Source organism: Lithobates pipiens, unplaced genomic scaffold (assembly GCF_037356315.1).
Source record: "Lithobates pipiens isolate NorthernLeopardFrog02 unplaced genomic scaffold, aLitPip1_a1.2 Scaffold_8, whole genome shotgun sequence".
NCBI lineage: Eukaryota > Metazoa > Chordata > Amphibia > Anura > Ranidae > Lithobates > Lithobates pipiens.
The window spans coordinates 105,213,556-105,230,554 of record NW_027507903.1 but is presented as its reverse complement, the minus strand read 5'-3'; the positions used below and the strand labels follow the sequence as shown (position 1 = coordinate 105,230,554).

General features: G+C 39.5%; 1 protein-coding gene across 4 annotated transcripts in view; it reads left to right on the top strand.

Moving 5' to 3' along the window:
* PPCDC (phosphopantothenoylcysteine decarboxylase) overlaps positions 1 to 16,462 on the top strand; it is a 64,699-nt gene extending 48,237 nt beyond the window's left edge. For all 4 annotated transcript variants that reach the window (XM_077473036.1, XM_077473033.1, XM_077473034.1 and 1 more), the window contains 2 exons: positions 2,751 to 2,919; positions 15,097 to 16,462. In XM_077473036.1, the coding sequence (XP_077329162.1) occupies positions 2,751 to 2,919; positions 15,097 to 15,164 (237 nt within the window). In that variant the 3' untranslated portion in view covers positions 15,165 to 16,462. The remainder of the gene's footprint in view (positions 1 to 2,750; positions 2,920 to 15,096) is intronic.
* Positions 16,463 to 16,999: the final 537 nt, after the last annotated feature.

Genomic DNA, 16,999 nt, shown 5'->3' with positions numbered 1-16,999 from the left:
ATTCCGATCATGTGTACGTGGCATTAGTTTATGATTGAATGAGGAGTCTCTATACAGATTGCTTATTCATTCATGTAAAGTACTAGAGAGGAAGCGACTATCTTCAGTTACTTTCTCTGTCTCAAAAAAATAGATATGGGGGTCTGTTTAGACCTGATACCTCACTAAAGACCCCCACAAAAAAAAATATAACTGTAAAAAAATGTAAAAACAAAACATAAGACCCAGTGGCGACTGGTGCTAAACTGTTTTGGAGGAACGGCAAAAAAACCCTCCCCAGGTCTGCCCACACTCGGGCGCTCCGCAGTGACGGCCTCCCCCCGCACTCGCCCCTCGCGGCTTCCGATCTGCTAGGAGGAGAAGCCGGAAGACAATAGCGAATAGTTCTTTTACAAACTCCTGAAAGCTGTAAGTGAAAAAGGAAAACCTCCCAGATTTTTTAAGAAATTTTGGCATATGTCGAATTTTCACTATTTCTGAAAAGGGGCAATTTAAAATTTACAAATATTTGTTCTTAACTCAATACAGGGTTAAGCTTTTATATTTAGTGGGAATTTTGTAAAATTTGCTGTGTTTATATCTGCTAAAACTGATTTTAGAGAATTTTTAGCAAATATATTGTTTGATAAACATTTGTGCAAATATCGTGGGACCTAAAAATCAGTAGCACCTTCTTTTTATTCTACTGGTACTATGCTTTCAGAAAATATATGGTTTGGTGGGTCTTTAACCATCTGACATCCGCGCTATGTCCGAATGACGGCCACAGCGTGGGTGTGAATTCCCGGGACCCCTGTGCGCGCTCCCTGCGCGCGCCCTGATCAGAGTCACCGAGATTCGGGTGATCACCGATATGGTCCCGGCCCCTTACCATGTGATCAGCTGTCAGCCAATGCAGCTGTCATCACATAATCAAAACAAAAGCTCAGTGATCGTTTTTTTTTTTTCCTCTTCATGCTGGCAGCGGAAGAGAAAAAAAAAAAGCCGATCACTGGCTTATGTTAAAGGGACATCGGTCCCGAAGAGGAAGAGGCAATTATGCCTTATTTATACTGTCCAACAGTGCCCACAAGTGGCACCTATCGATGCCCACAAGTGGTGCTAATCAGTGCCACCTAGAAGTGCTGCCTAACAGTATAACCAATCAGTGCCCATCACTGCCACCCATCAGTGATGCATCAGTGCCACCTCATCAGCGTACATCAATGACATGCAAAATTACCCGTTATAAAATTTTAAAACAAAATTTTTTTTTTTTTAATTCGATCTTTTAAATTATAAAAAAAAATAAAGATTGCACAAACAATTTAACAAACTCTGAAAGCTGTAAGGCACAAATAAAAAGGCAATGGGAAAATTACAAAAATAGCTTGGACACCTGAGTTTAAAAGTAGAGCACAGGACCTGGCAGTGAAAGGGTTAAAGACCTGTTCCCCACTCAGCACTGCTGCTGTAAGAAGGTTGTGAACCATTAGCCAATAACAACCTTCCTTATGCAGTTGCAGCCAGTAGGGGCATGGACAGCAGAAGACCTACACAGATGGAGAAAGTCATTTCTCACTGTGTATATCTGTCACATTATTCTCCATTCATATGCCTTTTGGTCTGCTGTCTATAGCTGAGCAGTGGTTATAACTTCTAGGGAGCCTCGTTTCTATGTTTCTAGTGTCTATTTGGATAGATGGTACCCCTGTATTTATGTGTAAACTCTAACAATGAACGCCTATTATTTGTTCACTTTGATCTGTTAAATATACCATTGAAGGAATTTTTTTAGATCTGTTCAATAGGTGCAAATATATATGATGATTCTGCCAGAAATCCAGTGAGCTGATCAACTGTGCTTTCAGTATATGCTGCTCTGTTATCAGTTGGCATTGTTCCCAGATCTGGTATAGTAGAGGGGGAGGGGTTCTGTAATCCTAAAATTCTTCCTGTTCTAGGGTGACAACACTGCTCCTCCACAGACATAGTACAGTGAGAGAATGTCACCACGATAGGACGAAGTGAGTTACATGCAGGATCACCAGCTGAAAACAATAAAAAAAATATGAAAAATATGCAGCCACTACATCTATGGTCTGGTAAGCTGCAATATATAGCATTTTTGTTTTTTGGGTTTAGATGCACTTTAATTTTAACAGAGAAAGGGTGTTATCCATTTGACTGTATGAAAAGAGGTCTAAACAATTTCGTAGGTAAAACCGTTACATTTTTGTATTTTATTAGTGGTTTGCTTGGAGTTCAGCCTTAAAGTGTTACTAAACCCACAACAGTAAAATCAGTCTGTATGATGCAGTAAAGCATGCTTGTTATACGCACTGTGGGACCTAAAGGGTTAATCCTCTGCATTGTGGAAAAAAGGGCTGAGTGATCCTGTCTCTGATTCCACTTCTTCCGCGGACTCCAGACCATTTCCTTATTATGGGACAGGCTGCACATGCTCCGTTTGGTGTATATTGCCTTTTTTTTTTTCCTTCGGAGGGTGCATGTGATCAGCACAGGGCCAATCAGCACTTTCCAGACAGAGGGTCAGGAGAAAATGAAAACTCCCCCTACAAGCTTTAACCAGACAGTGATACAAGTCACAAAACTGCTATATACTGTTGATGAGAACTTTATTTAGCAGTTTATATTTACTAAAACTATTGCATTTCCATGTTCTGTGTACTGTGGGAGACCAGATATAGTGAATGCAGGGTCCTGTGTTTAGTAACACTTTAAGATTTTGCTATATATTCTCTTTGCAGACATGTGTGGTCCGTGCATGGGATACAACAAAGCCACTGCTGTTCTGCCCAGCTATGAACACCGCCATGTGGAATCATCCAATCACAGCACAACAAATTAAAAGTCTTCTAAGTTTTGGCTACACAGAGATCCCATGTATTGAGAAGACGTTGGTGTGTGGAGACAGAGGTCAGTAACTGAAAATTCAACAAACCTTGTTTTGTTTTCTGTTTTCTATTAAGGGTTGCAAGTGTCACTTTGGTTTTGCTACTTGAAAACATCCCTAAGCCAAGGTTCACACTGAGCTGCAGGAATGAAGCCACGCGAATATAGCTGAACTCGCACGATTTCACTCCTGCATGTCGGTCCCGATTTCAGCTGTGATTTCACAGACATTTGCACAGATGTCAATGGAAATTGGACCCTGAAATCTCAAAAAGTAGTACAGAAATTACTTTTTGAAATCGGTGTGGCGCCTCACTGATTAGGAGGGTACCTTTGCCGGCAATAGTCGCCAATTTGACATGCAATCTGATGTCAAATCACACCAATGTGAACCAGGGCTTAATATGACATCATCAGAGATTAGATTTAAATCATGACTTGAGGCCTGTGGGTAATCAGAGAGTTTTGCTAACAGTAGATCAAGTCTCCCTTGTGCTTTTGCCAGCTGCCAGTGTAAATCTGAAGTCCTTTGCCCCCTTCCATACCCTGCAGCCATAACCTTCTGGATCTGTGACAGCCACTCATCAAGAGTGCCAACTATGCCTGCCCTTTCTGCCTAAGTTCTCCATTCCTAGATGCTATACTATAGCTTTCATGAAAAAAGTGATCTATGAATGTAGCACAGTCTAATGAATGAAAGGTCTGCTTTCTCCATTCATAAATCAATTTTTAGTCATGGAATCTATAGAACAACTTCTTTGAATGGAAGAGGGGAGCAGAAAGGGTGGGCATAGTTTACACTCTGTAAGTAACTTCTCTTGTGCTAATATTTTAAAAATATTTCATACCTTGAAGTAGAATGAAAATACAGTAGTCTAGTACACACGGCCAGAATGTCAGCCGGTTCAGTAGAAACCAGCAGGCATTCGGCCCATGTGCACAGAAGGCTCATGACCAAAAAAGGTCTGTCGACCTGTTTTGGGTCAAACCAGAACTGTCCAATATTTTTATATCTGCCCCCCTAGCCAAATTGATTTTCAATATGAAGTGTGCATGCTTCTGAAATAAAATCCACTCAGACACAGCTCAGTGTAAAAGTTACTTCTGTTTATTGCTTCCTGTCATCGCAGCTTATATACTATTTCTTTATCGGATAAGGCTGGCGTATGCAAACCACAAAATAACTATATATAGATAGATAGATAGATAGATAGATAGATAGATAGATAGATAGATAGATAGATAGATAGATAGATAGATAGATAGATAGATAGATAGATAGATAGATAGATAGATAGATAGATAGATAGATAGATAGATAGATAGATAGATAGATAGATAGATAGATAGATAGATAGATAGATAGATAGAGATATATATATATATATATTTATTGGTGACAAAATATAGGCTTTAGCTAGGTCGTCCATATGAGGAAGTAGCAACCACTCATAGCTATGTTCTTGCTCCTTCTAAAACTGTGTTAACTTTTAAGTGTATTTTCGGAGCAGGTGCGATTCTTCTGTTAACTCTTGCAGTTCAGTTCCACAGCAAGCTAGCATACATCTGTTGTATATCATTAAGGTTGATAAGGCGAAGCTGATATTTGTCAGGCATATAAAGCATGTACTTATATATATTGGAATAGACATTTCATCATGATATTCCAGCCACATCCATTACAGGCCGGCTCCCAATTAGCACTTTCAGCCAGTGGTTGAGATCAATAACCTTGGTTTTCTGGCCGCGGGGGGGGGGGGGGGTCGCCCAGAACACAATAGCCCAGCAGGTGAGATAGCTGTACTAACATTGGATTGTTAGTAGAGCGGCTCCAACCTGAGCTGTGTGTATGAGGCTTTACAATTATTTTTTTTAAATCCATATTACATTCAAGAAAGTGAAAGGAAATAAAAGCTGCCAGACAGTAAGGAACACAAGACATTATAAATGTTTACCTGGGAGTTGAAAGTTATATTTTATTGCTGTATTGAAACCTAAATAAACTTATCACCCAAAAAAAAAGGATTAAAGAACAGCCTTGTGTTACACCAACAGACAGGGTAAGGAGAAGGGATGGGGGCTGATTTATAAAACCAATTGAGAATCTTCACCCAACAAATTGAATAGGATTTTTGTAATCACAGTAAAATCCTTTTCTTAGACTTCATTGAGTGATACAGGCGTCAAAGACCCTTGAGTTATACTGCCGCCCACAGGGGCATTTGGACAAAAAAAAAGTCACCAGCCCTGCATAACACCTCCCACTCACAGCATGCCTCAGTTTTGTAACAAGGAAGTGCCGAGAGCAAAACCGTAAATGCAGAGGGGTGGGACCTCTGTTCCTCAATGAACTTCAAAAAAGGATTTTACAGTGAGTACAATAAAAAAAAAAAAAACTCTCTTTCTTCATAGACATTTGGAATGTACAAAATGCCAGAAAACTCAGAGGTGGGAAACACCGCAAAAACAATAACAGGCCCACTTAAAACAACATAAAAAAGAAGCGGCATGAAAGACCTTTTGTCTCATTCATGCAGTATTTTAGCACAAGCTGCAGTGAGAATCTAATGAATACCTGCATAGATTCAAAGGTGGATGAAGATAGTTGCAGTACAAAGCAATGAGAGGCTGACAGGAGCTGCAGCTACATTCAGGTGCTTGATATAATTGTACAAGGAAAGGGAGGAACTTGTCCTTGAGCCCATAGGCACAGATCATCTAAATTACAAAAAAAGGAAGTCTGTCTTCCTAACGGAAAGCAGTGATTGGGAAGTAGACATGTGTAGCCTGAACTACATCCAGACAATGAAGGGAAATCTGCTTTTGATGAGCTGGACAGAGGGAAGCTTGAGCAATAATTTGTCTGTGCTGCCGAGCAATTGTGAATCAAGAAGCTAGTACCCCTTTACATGGACCATATGGGATGACAAAGAGTGGAGTGCTTCCCAATGGAAACAGTGCCTGTAAGGTAGACTCGTATAGCACGGTCCAAATCTGGACAATGAAAGAAAATCTGCTTCTTTTTTACTGGATCTGGACAAAGGGATGGAAGTTGAATATCCTGTTTGAGGTGGAAGGCTGAAATCTTGGAAAGGAAAGACTGTAGGCCTCACCACTTTCTTATATATTTTTTTTGAAGGACCAAAAACAAATTGAAATCCCATGGAGAAAAAGGTGAACATATAGGAGGAGTCCCATCGGAAATGGGAGGCTAGCAGTCTCTGGAACGAAGTCAAAAAAGCTGAGATTTGACTTTTGATGGATTTTGGGCTAAATGCTGGTCCAGATCTTATTGTAACTAGGTAAGGTTGTGTCCCACAGAATATTATTATTATTATTATTATACAGGATTTATATAGCGCTGACAGTTTACACAGCGCTTTATAACATTAGGGCAGACATTACAATACAGTACAATTCAAGACGGGGGGAATCAGAGGGGCCTGCTCGTTAGAGCTTACAATCTAGGAGGGAGGGTCAAGTTATATATAAGGGTAATAGCTGTTACATAGAATATTAACTGGGATGAAACTTTTTCTGACACCAAATGAACTGTCTTCTATGTGCTATGGTAGACCTATTTAAAAAGTGGATTACCCAGCTTTTAGCATTGTATCCATCACAGATTCAGAGAGAATTCTACAGTATCTCTTAAGCCCTAGACTTCAACACTCATGAAATTAAAGCAAGCAACAGGGAAGCAGGGTGGTAAATCGGTCCTTGGGAGAGAAGATCCTGGTGACCTGGTTGTGGCCATGCAGCATCTTCCAGGAGTCTGATAAGGTTTGAGTATTGCATCTGCCTAGGCCAGTCTGAAGCTATGAGGATCACTGGAATGCCCTCCCTCTCTATCGTGCAAATCAGATGTAGAAGGCGTTTCATGGCCGAGCATAGATCAGGCTATATTGATCCCACAGAGCCACCAGAGAATCCACTTCTTTTGCCAAAAGGATCTCTGTAGCTGGAGACAAACCTGTTAAATTTGTTGTTGAACTTGGAGGCCAGGAGCATCAGGTTTTAGTACACCTTTTGTGTGTAGGGCCCATTTTCCTGAATCCAGGGCTGCTGCCTGAGGAAATATGACTGCCAATTGTCCACACCTGGAATGTCAATTACAGACAAGGCTGCAGCATGATGTTCTGCCAAGGAATGAATCCTGTCTTACTGACAAAACTTCAGGGTTTCTCTCTGATGATTAGTGTATGCCACTGCTTTGGTCTTGTCCAACTGGTTCCTGATCAAGTGACCCAACAGCTGGGATGTATAATGTTGTAGGGACAACCAAAATGTAGAAATATTTACATTTCTCCTGGGGGGTAAAAAACTTGCTTGAGCTGTGTGTAGAATAAGGCCCATATACTCCAAGCAATGAGTTGGCTCCAATGCTGACTTCTGAACAGTCCAAATTTTTTTTTCTAGGGATTGAACTGTACTAGAATTGTGCCGACTGCTCAATAAATAGGAGAGGTCCTCCAAATATCCCACAGTGGGGATACCCTGGGAGCATAACAAGGCAAGCACGTTGGCTAGAAACTTGGTGAACCTACAAGGTGTGGAAAAGGGGTCAAGTGGAAGGGCTACAAACTGAAAGTGTTAACCCCATTATGCTTTGTATCTTGTAGGTCACTTTGCAATAAAGCAAGGAAGCATACACCTCTGTAGTATATGAATGTGTTTTACTAAACAAAACTACTTACAATTGCAGGAAAACAATACAATACATATAAAGTATATATACATACAACACATGCACACACTACCTAACCATCCTAGAAAATAACCATGGGTATACAAATTGCAATTGAGATACACTGAAAAGTCACTTAGTTCAGGTTATAGCAGCTTCATGAGCTCTGTAGGCAAGCAGGGCTCCAGGCTATGCGATTGCAGAAATTCTGTTCTCTCATTGTGTAGATTTTGCATTGGTCCCAGGTAAGGTTCCTTCTTTGGTCATCTTGTGGTTATGGAGCCCCACTTTCAACTTATGCTGCTTAAACATTAACTACGACTCATACTAATTGGGCATGTAGTTGCCATCACCCCTTACGATAATTGTAATAAAAGAAAACCTCTATTGATGGGATTTTTAAGGCAACAAACAAATTAGAAAAATATATAACTTTATTGAATAAAAAAAGTAATTTCCATAAAAATTCCAAACATTTTATACACCGATATTATTAAAAACATTGTAGATTGTGAAAGAGAATATAGCGATGCTTTTAATCCAACACTTTTTTCTAATTTGTTTGTTGCCTTAAATATCCCATCAATAGAGGTTTTCTTTTATTTCAGCTTATTCCCACATGGCCACATCCTATTTCTGCATCAGTTTTTATGAGTGAAACATTTCCTAACTCAAACTCTAGATGGCAGTGTTTATTTTTCCATTGTATTTGAGGACAGCATGTGTAAACATTTCCAGTAGCATTTGTGTTAGGAATGTTCACTTAACAAAGCTGATGTTTCCTTCTAGAAACTGATTTTATAAGAAAGTCTGAGAAAATTGCTAATTGTATATATCTGACGTAGCAAAACAGTGAATGATCCGCTAGTGTGATGGAAAAAATAGGGACATGCAAATACTCATCCTTGCTGTCTACAGAGGCTGTAAAATCTCCCGGATGGAAGAAGATTGGGACATACCTGGTAGAGTACATTACGTTAAAAGCTGGTTTTCTGCCATGCACAGCTGCACTAGATTTTGAGTGATCCAGTTTTAGTAAATCTCCCCCTTAAAGTTTTGAGATACAAGCTAAGGCAAATGTCCACACATTTATTTGTGGAAAAAAACGTTTTGGAATAAAATTCTTGAAATCTTTTTACCACTGGAACTGTAGCAATAAACCTCATGATCCAGAAGGCCCAATAGTTGTTTACTAGCCTAGTTGATTGAACCTTAAAAGGAAAATGCTTAATTTTCTCCCTTAAAATGTACACTTGGACAGTAGGTAGCAAATCCACCAGGAAATGGTGGAACTAGAAGCTGGGAAACCTTTACTTGGTCCCTCTGAATCACAGGTAGGGAATCTGATTTCCTAAAGGGAACTCTGCCATTTAGATAAACTTGAAAGGCCCACATAACATTCACAGAATGGAGAAGAGCTATTTATCCGCTTTTATATTAAACTAAACTGAGGGATGTTTGGTGTAGGAGTTATAATCCCTGTAGGAAAATTCTATGATTGAGGTTCCGTACCTCCAACAGCTAGCCATATAAGACACAGTTGAGGCCAAGAATAATTCCTCTAAGGCCAGACCTAAGCCAAGAGCTCAGTTCAACTGCAAACCATGGACCTCCTTGGCATGAAAGGATGTCCCTGCTTTACATAGTAGGTTACATTCGTTAGCCCCTGTGGACAGATGGACAGACAACGTCTCATGTGCCTGGGTACAGGAGGTAGTTTGCAAGGGCTGCAAATCAGAGTTCCTCTCTTAGCCTTCTCCCTGCTTAATGCCTAAAAGCTACAGGCTTTTCTTCCATTTTTAAGGTTGCAATGATTTTTCAGACTCTTCATCCAATAGAGCCTCTGCAGCAGATGGCTTGGATGCCGCTAAAGCTGCAGGCAGATCAGATAATGATTTTGGAGAGGAATGTGATGAGGTACATTAATAGCCTATGTGCTTATGGTCAGTATTCAGAATTGAAATTTGGCCAATGAAATCCTGCATAATGAAATCTTGCAAAGATAAGACCGAACAGAGCGAGGGCCGCACTAGACCAAATGAAGACTGTGTGTGTGTGTGTGTGTGTGTGTGTATATGTGTGTGTATATGTATATATATATGTGTATATATATATATATATATATATATATAATCACCGTCCTAAAGGTAATATGCACTAAACGATCCTTGGAGTGCTAGCAGTATAGTTTTCCCACGGGCTGATATGTAGAAACAACGATGCGAATTGCTGCACAGAATTCTTTTATTTCCACAAATGGATTACATCAGATAAAAATATATCAGAAAAGTACCAGACACAACTGCCAGTCAACTTTTCAAGCAATACGAGATTTGAGATCAGATCAGATATGTGATTGTGAGAAAGGGTGCTATCTGTATAGCCCAAAACGTCCACTGCAAGTTGTGTCTGGTACTTTTCTGATATTTTATTCTGATGTAATCCATTTGTGGAAATAAAACCAAGATGTACCGGCGCTCAACCTACCCCCTTTTATGCTTAAGGGTCCGCAGCAATCCCAGTCTCAGTACCCCACCAAAAGGATCAGGGTAAGTGTATGATGTATAAAACTTAGGGGATTTGCGCCTCCCACCCCCTTCTAAATAACTTATACTAAATAGTCACTGTGTCACCATAATGTCCTAAAATTATACACAAAACAATGATTTTATGATGATATATATGTCTGCAAAAACAGTGTCCTTCTTGTACAATGGTTGATGCGACCCCTCCAACCATGCTGTCTTAATCACCATACATCTTCTAATGAAAAAAGGCTATGTGTGTCCACTAAGAAAACCAAATCTGTGCCACCGTCACCAAGCAGAATGGCCACTCACCAGACGTCACCAACCAGTAAGCCTTCGGTTCATTCAATGGATAACCAATCCTTAATGCACTTCTCCCGCAATTCCTCAGTGTCCGTATATTCATACAAAATTAGATAGAACCAATATAGTGTAAAACCGTTTCAACTTTAATGGGAAATCAATAAAAACATATTGCACTCACATTTCAGTGTGCCTATTGGCCGACACCAAGCCTTTCTAGCAATGAGAAAACCATTTAAAATCGGGCAAGCCAATGTTGTTCCGCAGGTGGTGATATTCTCCTTCCTCTGGACCGACCTGTTCCTGGCTTGTGTTTAGGAATAGTATGTCTCCCACAACTCCTACGTGTTTCACATTTGTGCGTCATTTGTGCACAATGTAACATAGTGAGTGTACAGCTTGTATAACAGTGTAAATTTGCTGTCCCCTCAAAATAACTCATCACACAGCCATTAATGTCTAAACCGCTGGCAACAAAAGCGAGTACACCCCTAAGTAAGAATGTTCAAATTGTGCCCAAAGTGTCAATATTTTGTGTGGCCACCATTATTTCCCAGCACTGCCTTAACCCTCTTGGGCATGGAGTTCACCAGAGCTTCACAGGTTGGCAACATCACGGAGCTGGTAGATGTGAGAGACATTGCACTTCTCCACCTTCCATTTGAGGATGCCCCACAGATGCTCAATAGGGTTTAGGTCTGGAGACATGCTTGGCCAGTTCATCACCTTTTAACTTCAGCTTCTTTAGCAAGGCAGTGGTCATCTTGGAGGTGTGCTTGGGGTCGTTATGTTGGAATACTGCCCAGTGGCCCAGTCTCTGAAGGGAGGGGATCATGCTCTGCTTCAGTATGTCACAGTACATGTTGACATTATTATTATTATTATTCAGGATTTATATAGCGCCAACAGTTTGCGCAGCGCTTTACAATATGAGGGCAGACCGTACACTTACAATACAAATCAATACAGGAGGGATCAGAGGGCTCTGCTCGTTAGAGCTTACAATCTAGAAGGGAGGGATTCATAGTTCCCTCAGTGAACTGTAGCTCCCCAGTGCTGGCAGCACTCATGCAGCCCCAGACCATGACACTTCCACCACCATGCTTGACTGTAGGCAAGACACACTTGTCTTTGTACTCCTCACCTGGTTGCCACCACACTTGCTTGACACCATCTGAACCAAATAAGCTTACCTTGTCTTATCAGACCACAGGACATGATTCCAGTAATCCATGTCCTTAGTCTGCTTGTCTTCAGCAAACTGGGCTTTCTTCTGGGATGACAGACATGCAAAACAATTTGATGGAGTGTGTGGTGTATTGTCTGAGCCCTTACAGGCTGACCCCCCACCCCTTCAACCTCTGCAGCAATTCTGGCAGCACTCATACGTCTATTTCTCAAAGACAACCTTGATATTATGCTGAGCACGTGTACTTCACTTCTTTGGTTGAACATGGCAAGGCCTGTTCTGAGTGGAACCTGTCCTGGTAAACCGCTGCATGGTCTTGGCCACCATGCTATAGCACAGCTCAGTTTCAGGGTCTTGACAATCGTCTTATAGACTATCTTTATTTAGAGCAACAATTCTTTTTTTCAGATCCTCAGAGAGTTCTTTGCCATGAGGTGCCATGTTGAACTTCCAGTGAACAGTATGAGAGAGTGAGGGCGTTAACACCAAATTTTAAAACCCATGCTCCCCATTCACACCTGAGACCTTGAAACACTAACGAGTCGTATGACACTGGGAGGGAAAATGGCTAATTGGGCCAAGTTTGGACATTTTTACTTAGGGGTGTACTCGCTTTTGTTGCCAGTGGTTTAGACATTAATGGCTGTGTGAGTTATTTTGAGGAGACAGCAAATTTACACTGTTATACAAGCTGCCCACTCACTACTTTACATTGTAGCAAAATGTAATTTCTTCAGTGTTGTCACATGAAAAGCTATAATAAAATATATAAAAAAAAATTTGAGGGGTGTACTCACTTTTATGAGATACTGTATATACACACAATAGCTCACAAAAGTGAGTACACCCCTCACATTTTTGAAAATATTTTATTATATCTTTTCATGTGACAACACTGCAATGCAAAGTAGTGCGTGTACAACTTGTATAACAGTGTAAATTTGCTGTCCCCTCTAAATAACTCCACACACAGCCATTAATGTCTAAAACCGCTGACAACAAAAATGAGTACACCACTAAGTAAAAAAGTCCAAATTGGGCCCAAAGAGTCTATACCAGGATGATGAAGATGAAACAAGGGTGGACATTTCATTAAGACAATGATCTCAAACACAAAGCCAAGTAAACTCTCAATTGGTTTCAAAGAAAGAAAATAAAGCTGCTAGAATGGGCCAGCCGATCACCTGACTTGAATTCAATAGAAATTTTATGGAAAGAACTAAAGATCAGAGTTCATAGAAGAGGCCCACGGAACCTTCAAGATTTGAAGACTGTAGAAGAATGGGCTAAAATCACACCACAAGTAATGAATGCCACTAGTTTCTCCATACAGGAGGAGTCTTGAAGTTGTCATTACCAACAAAGGATTTTGTATGAAGAATTAAATAAATTTCAGTTGGCATGTTCAATACTTTTTCCCTGTGTCGTTCCATTTTATTACACATAACTTAATTTCTGAACGGATTTGAAGGCCATGGCAAAACCTTCAGTTTACGCCTCTTGATGTAATCCCCCGTGGATTTTGAGGTGTGTTTAGGATCATTATCCATTTGTAGAAGCCATCCTCTCTTTAACTTCAGCTTTTTCACAGATGGCATCAAGTTACCATCCAAAATTTGCTGAAATTTTATTGAATCCTTTTTTCCTTCTACTCGTGAAATTTTCCCTGTGCCACTGGCTGCAATACAACCCCAAAGCCTGATTGATCCACCCCCATGCTTAACAGTTGGACAGAGGTTCTTTTCATTAAATTCTGTGCCCTTTCTTCTCCAAACATACCTTTGCTCATTCCGGCCAAAAAGTTCTGTTTTAACCCCATCGGTCCACAGAACCTCAGAAGAGGTTTTCTTCTGATGACTCTTCCATGAAGACCATATTTGTACAAGTATCTCTTTTTATAGTGGAATAGTGTACCACAACTCCAGTGTCTGCTAGATCTTTCTGGAGGGATTGTGCAGTCAAACGTGGCTTTTGAATTGCTTTTCTCACAATCCTGCGAGCTGTTCTGTCTGATATTTTTCTTGGTCTTCCAGATCTTGCTTTAACTTCCACTGTTCCTGATGACTGCCATTTATTAATTACATTCTGAGCAAAGGATATTGACATCTGAAAACGCTTTGCTATCTTCTTCTAGCCTTCTCCAGCTTTGTGAGCGTCAACTATTTTCAGTTTCAGTTTTCTAGACAACTGCTTAGAAGAACCCATGGTGCTGATTGTTGGGGCAAGGTCAGATGAGTCTGGTCATTTAAAACCTTTGAGATTGACATCACCTGGTCTTCCCAGATGATGATTGAGAACAATCCATGACACTGGCAGGTCTCAGCTTTGCAAAGGGGGCAGTGCATGCTATAAATTCTGCAGGGTGCCCAAACTTTTGCAGACGCCATTTTTTTGTTTTCTGTAATTTTGAAAGTGTAAATAAAATCTAACTTTTTTTGACATATTATAAGAATGTCTAATCTGTAATTTGATGCCATTTGGAGATTTTTCCATCTTTCCTTGGCTTCGTTATGCACATTAATACACATTTTTACCGGGGTGCCCAAACTTTCGATCCCCTGTGTGTGTGTGTGTACACACACACACACACACACACACACACACACACACACTTGGGGTTCACATATACTTTAAATGAAAAATAATAATCTCGGGGGGGGGGGAAGGCTAATAAAAATGGTTAAACTTTTATCATGAGAGGAAAGGCATCCACCCTTCCCAGTACACTAGCAGGAAAGGCATATAGGCTGTGGAAGGGGTAATACATGGCTGGTCACTATTTAAGTCCTTTATGAAATCAAGTGAAAAGCAGATTCCTGTTTGCTTGTTTATCTGCACATATCTGAAGTAAATATGTGTGAAAGAAATTTGCCTAGCCCTCTTATCTCTAAAACATCTCAATTCCCCTTTGACACTCCTAAGCCATGATTATTATCTATTTTGTGGGCACAGCTTTACTCTGCAGAGGAAGCCATATTCAGAGACTGTTGCACAGCTACCTTAACCACACTTAAGCTTTAAGTGCATCAAATTAGTTTTGATATTGCATACAATGAGGTGACGGAAGGGGTGGGGAGCAGGTGCCCATATAATTGGAAGTGCTTTATGCAAGTATTACTATTCACAGACATTTTAAATAGCTGGCTAGCAGAAATAAAACTTCAGCTGTGGGTGCCCCGTCATCTAAGACGGAGCCCACGCCAGCCAGGTTTGTATATACAAACATGAAAAAGGAAATGGCAGAGTTTATGATCTGTATATATTAGCCATATAAATGTGCAAACTTCCAGTACAGCAAATATATACTCTGCTATTTTATACAAGTATAATTTGAGGCTAGCATTGCTATAAGTTTGCATTTCTGTTTATTACACTGTGAATATCTTATCTCTTCATACCAGATGACAGCATTTATTATTGGTGGTCACTATCAGTGCTCCCATTTAACCCTTAGCTAATTTTAATAGCTTATTCACATTTTTTGTGTTCCACAGGTCTTGGAGCCATGGCAGAAGTTGACACTATCATTGAAAAAGTCAGAGAAGTCCTGTCCAAAAACTAAACTTCAAGGATGACACCCATAACAAGCACAACTCCTCTGTTTCTTGCATCCTCTTTTACTTGCAACCCAACACGCAAAATGAGGTTGATATCAAGAGTCACGTCAAATGAGTCATGTCTACAACTATATCATCATAAAACAAACAATCGGCTGGGAATGTGATATTTTGTTTGACAGCCTGGAGGCTGCCTTGTGGCTGAGACTGCTGGTACTAAAATTAAAATTAAAATACCAACTCTCATTAGAAGGGGGAGCTTTATGTACCATTTAATTTTTTGGCTTTCCTGGATGCCCAGTGTCACATAACGTATGAAACATTGTTATATTTGTGTGTATGTATGTATGTGTATGTATATGTGTGTGTGTGTGTGTGTGTGTATATATGTATATATATATATATATATATATATAATTATACAGTGGGTATAGAAAAGAATCACCCCTTTTAAAAGAATCACATTTTGTAGACAGTTGTGAAATATTTAACATCAACATGTCAGAAAAGAAGAAAAAAACAATTTAAAAACAGATTGGCTGAGTTGGAAAAACGATCACAAAAATTGAATTATTTGGCCTCAACACCAAACGATGTCTGGCAGAAATCCAATACAGCTCACCATTCACATAACATTTCTATAGTGAAGCATAGGGGTGGTGATATCCTGTTATGGGGTTGTTTCTCTGCATAAGGGACTGGAGCATTTGTCAGAATAGAAGAAAAATGGATGGGGCAAAACACTGTCTGTTATGTCGTGAGTGTGTGGTATAAAAATCGAATTATGATGAATGTGGAGAAAATGTAATTAAATAAAAAAAAAGGGGGGCTTGGCAAATTATTAATAAAAAGGCAGTGCCTGATATATACATAGAATTCTTAAACAGTGCTTCCAGACTGATTACACGAAATAATAAATAACTTAGCACAATGAATTGTGTTCAGACACTCAATAGTATACCACAACAATCCAGTTTTCTGAGTTTTTTTAAACTTATGGTGATTTCTTAATAAATATATAAATATCTCAGAGAAGCCTATCCTGCCTCCATCTAACAACTGCACTATTTTCTCCATTAGCTCACCCCCCGCAGCTATTACCCTTTGTATAACTTGACCCTCCCTCTTAGATTGTAAGCTCTAAGGAGCAGAGCTCTCTGATTCCCCCCTGCATTGAATTGTATTGTAATTGTACCGTCTGCCCTAATGTTGTAAAGTGCTGCTTAAACTGTCAGCGCTATATAAATCCTGTATAATAATATCTCCCAATTAAATGTAATAAATACAGATAATTTATTAAGTATTAAGTTATTATGCAACTTTAATTACATATTTATATACAAAACTAGAATTACTGGTGATTCATTTTCACACACAGTCAAGGGAATTGGGAATTGAAATGGAATTACTTTTTAAATTTGAAAGACAGAACACAATAGCAGATACAACAACAAGAAAAAGTGATAAACCATTATTCCAAATATCAAAAAAAATAAAAATAAAATATATATATATATATATATTATTATTATTATTATTATTACTACATAAGCACTCTTAAGGCAGTTTCTCAATGTCTGCGGCCTTAGGAAAGATAGAAACGTATCTCAAAGAGCAAAACACTGCTACAATCAAAATAAGTTCTAAAGTCAATAGATCTGCTGAAATTGCATGAACAACAAACAAACAACTGGTCCACACCGACAATAATAACCTAGTTGCAACACAGCTCTGTACCCAATTTAACCATACACTATACAATCTCAACGTACAAAATAGAGAAAATACGTGGGAAACATTTAACAGATAAATTTGCCTTGCACACTGTGAATAGTAATGG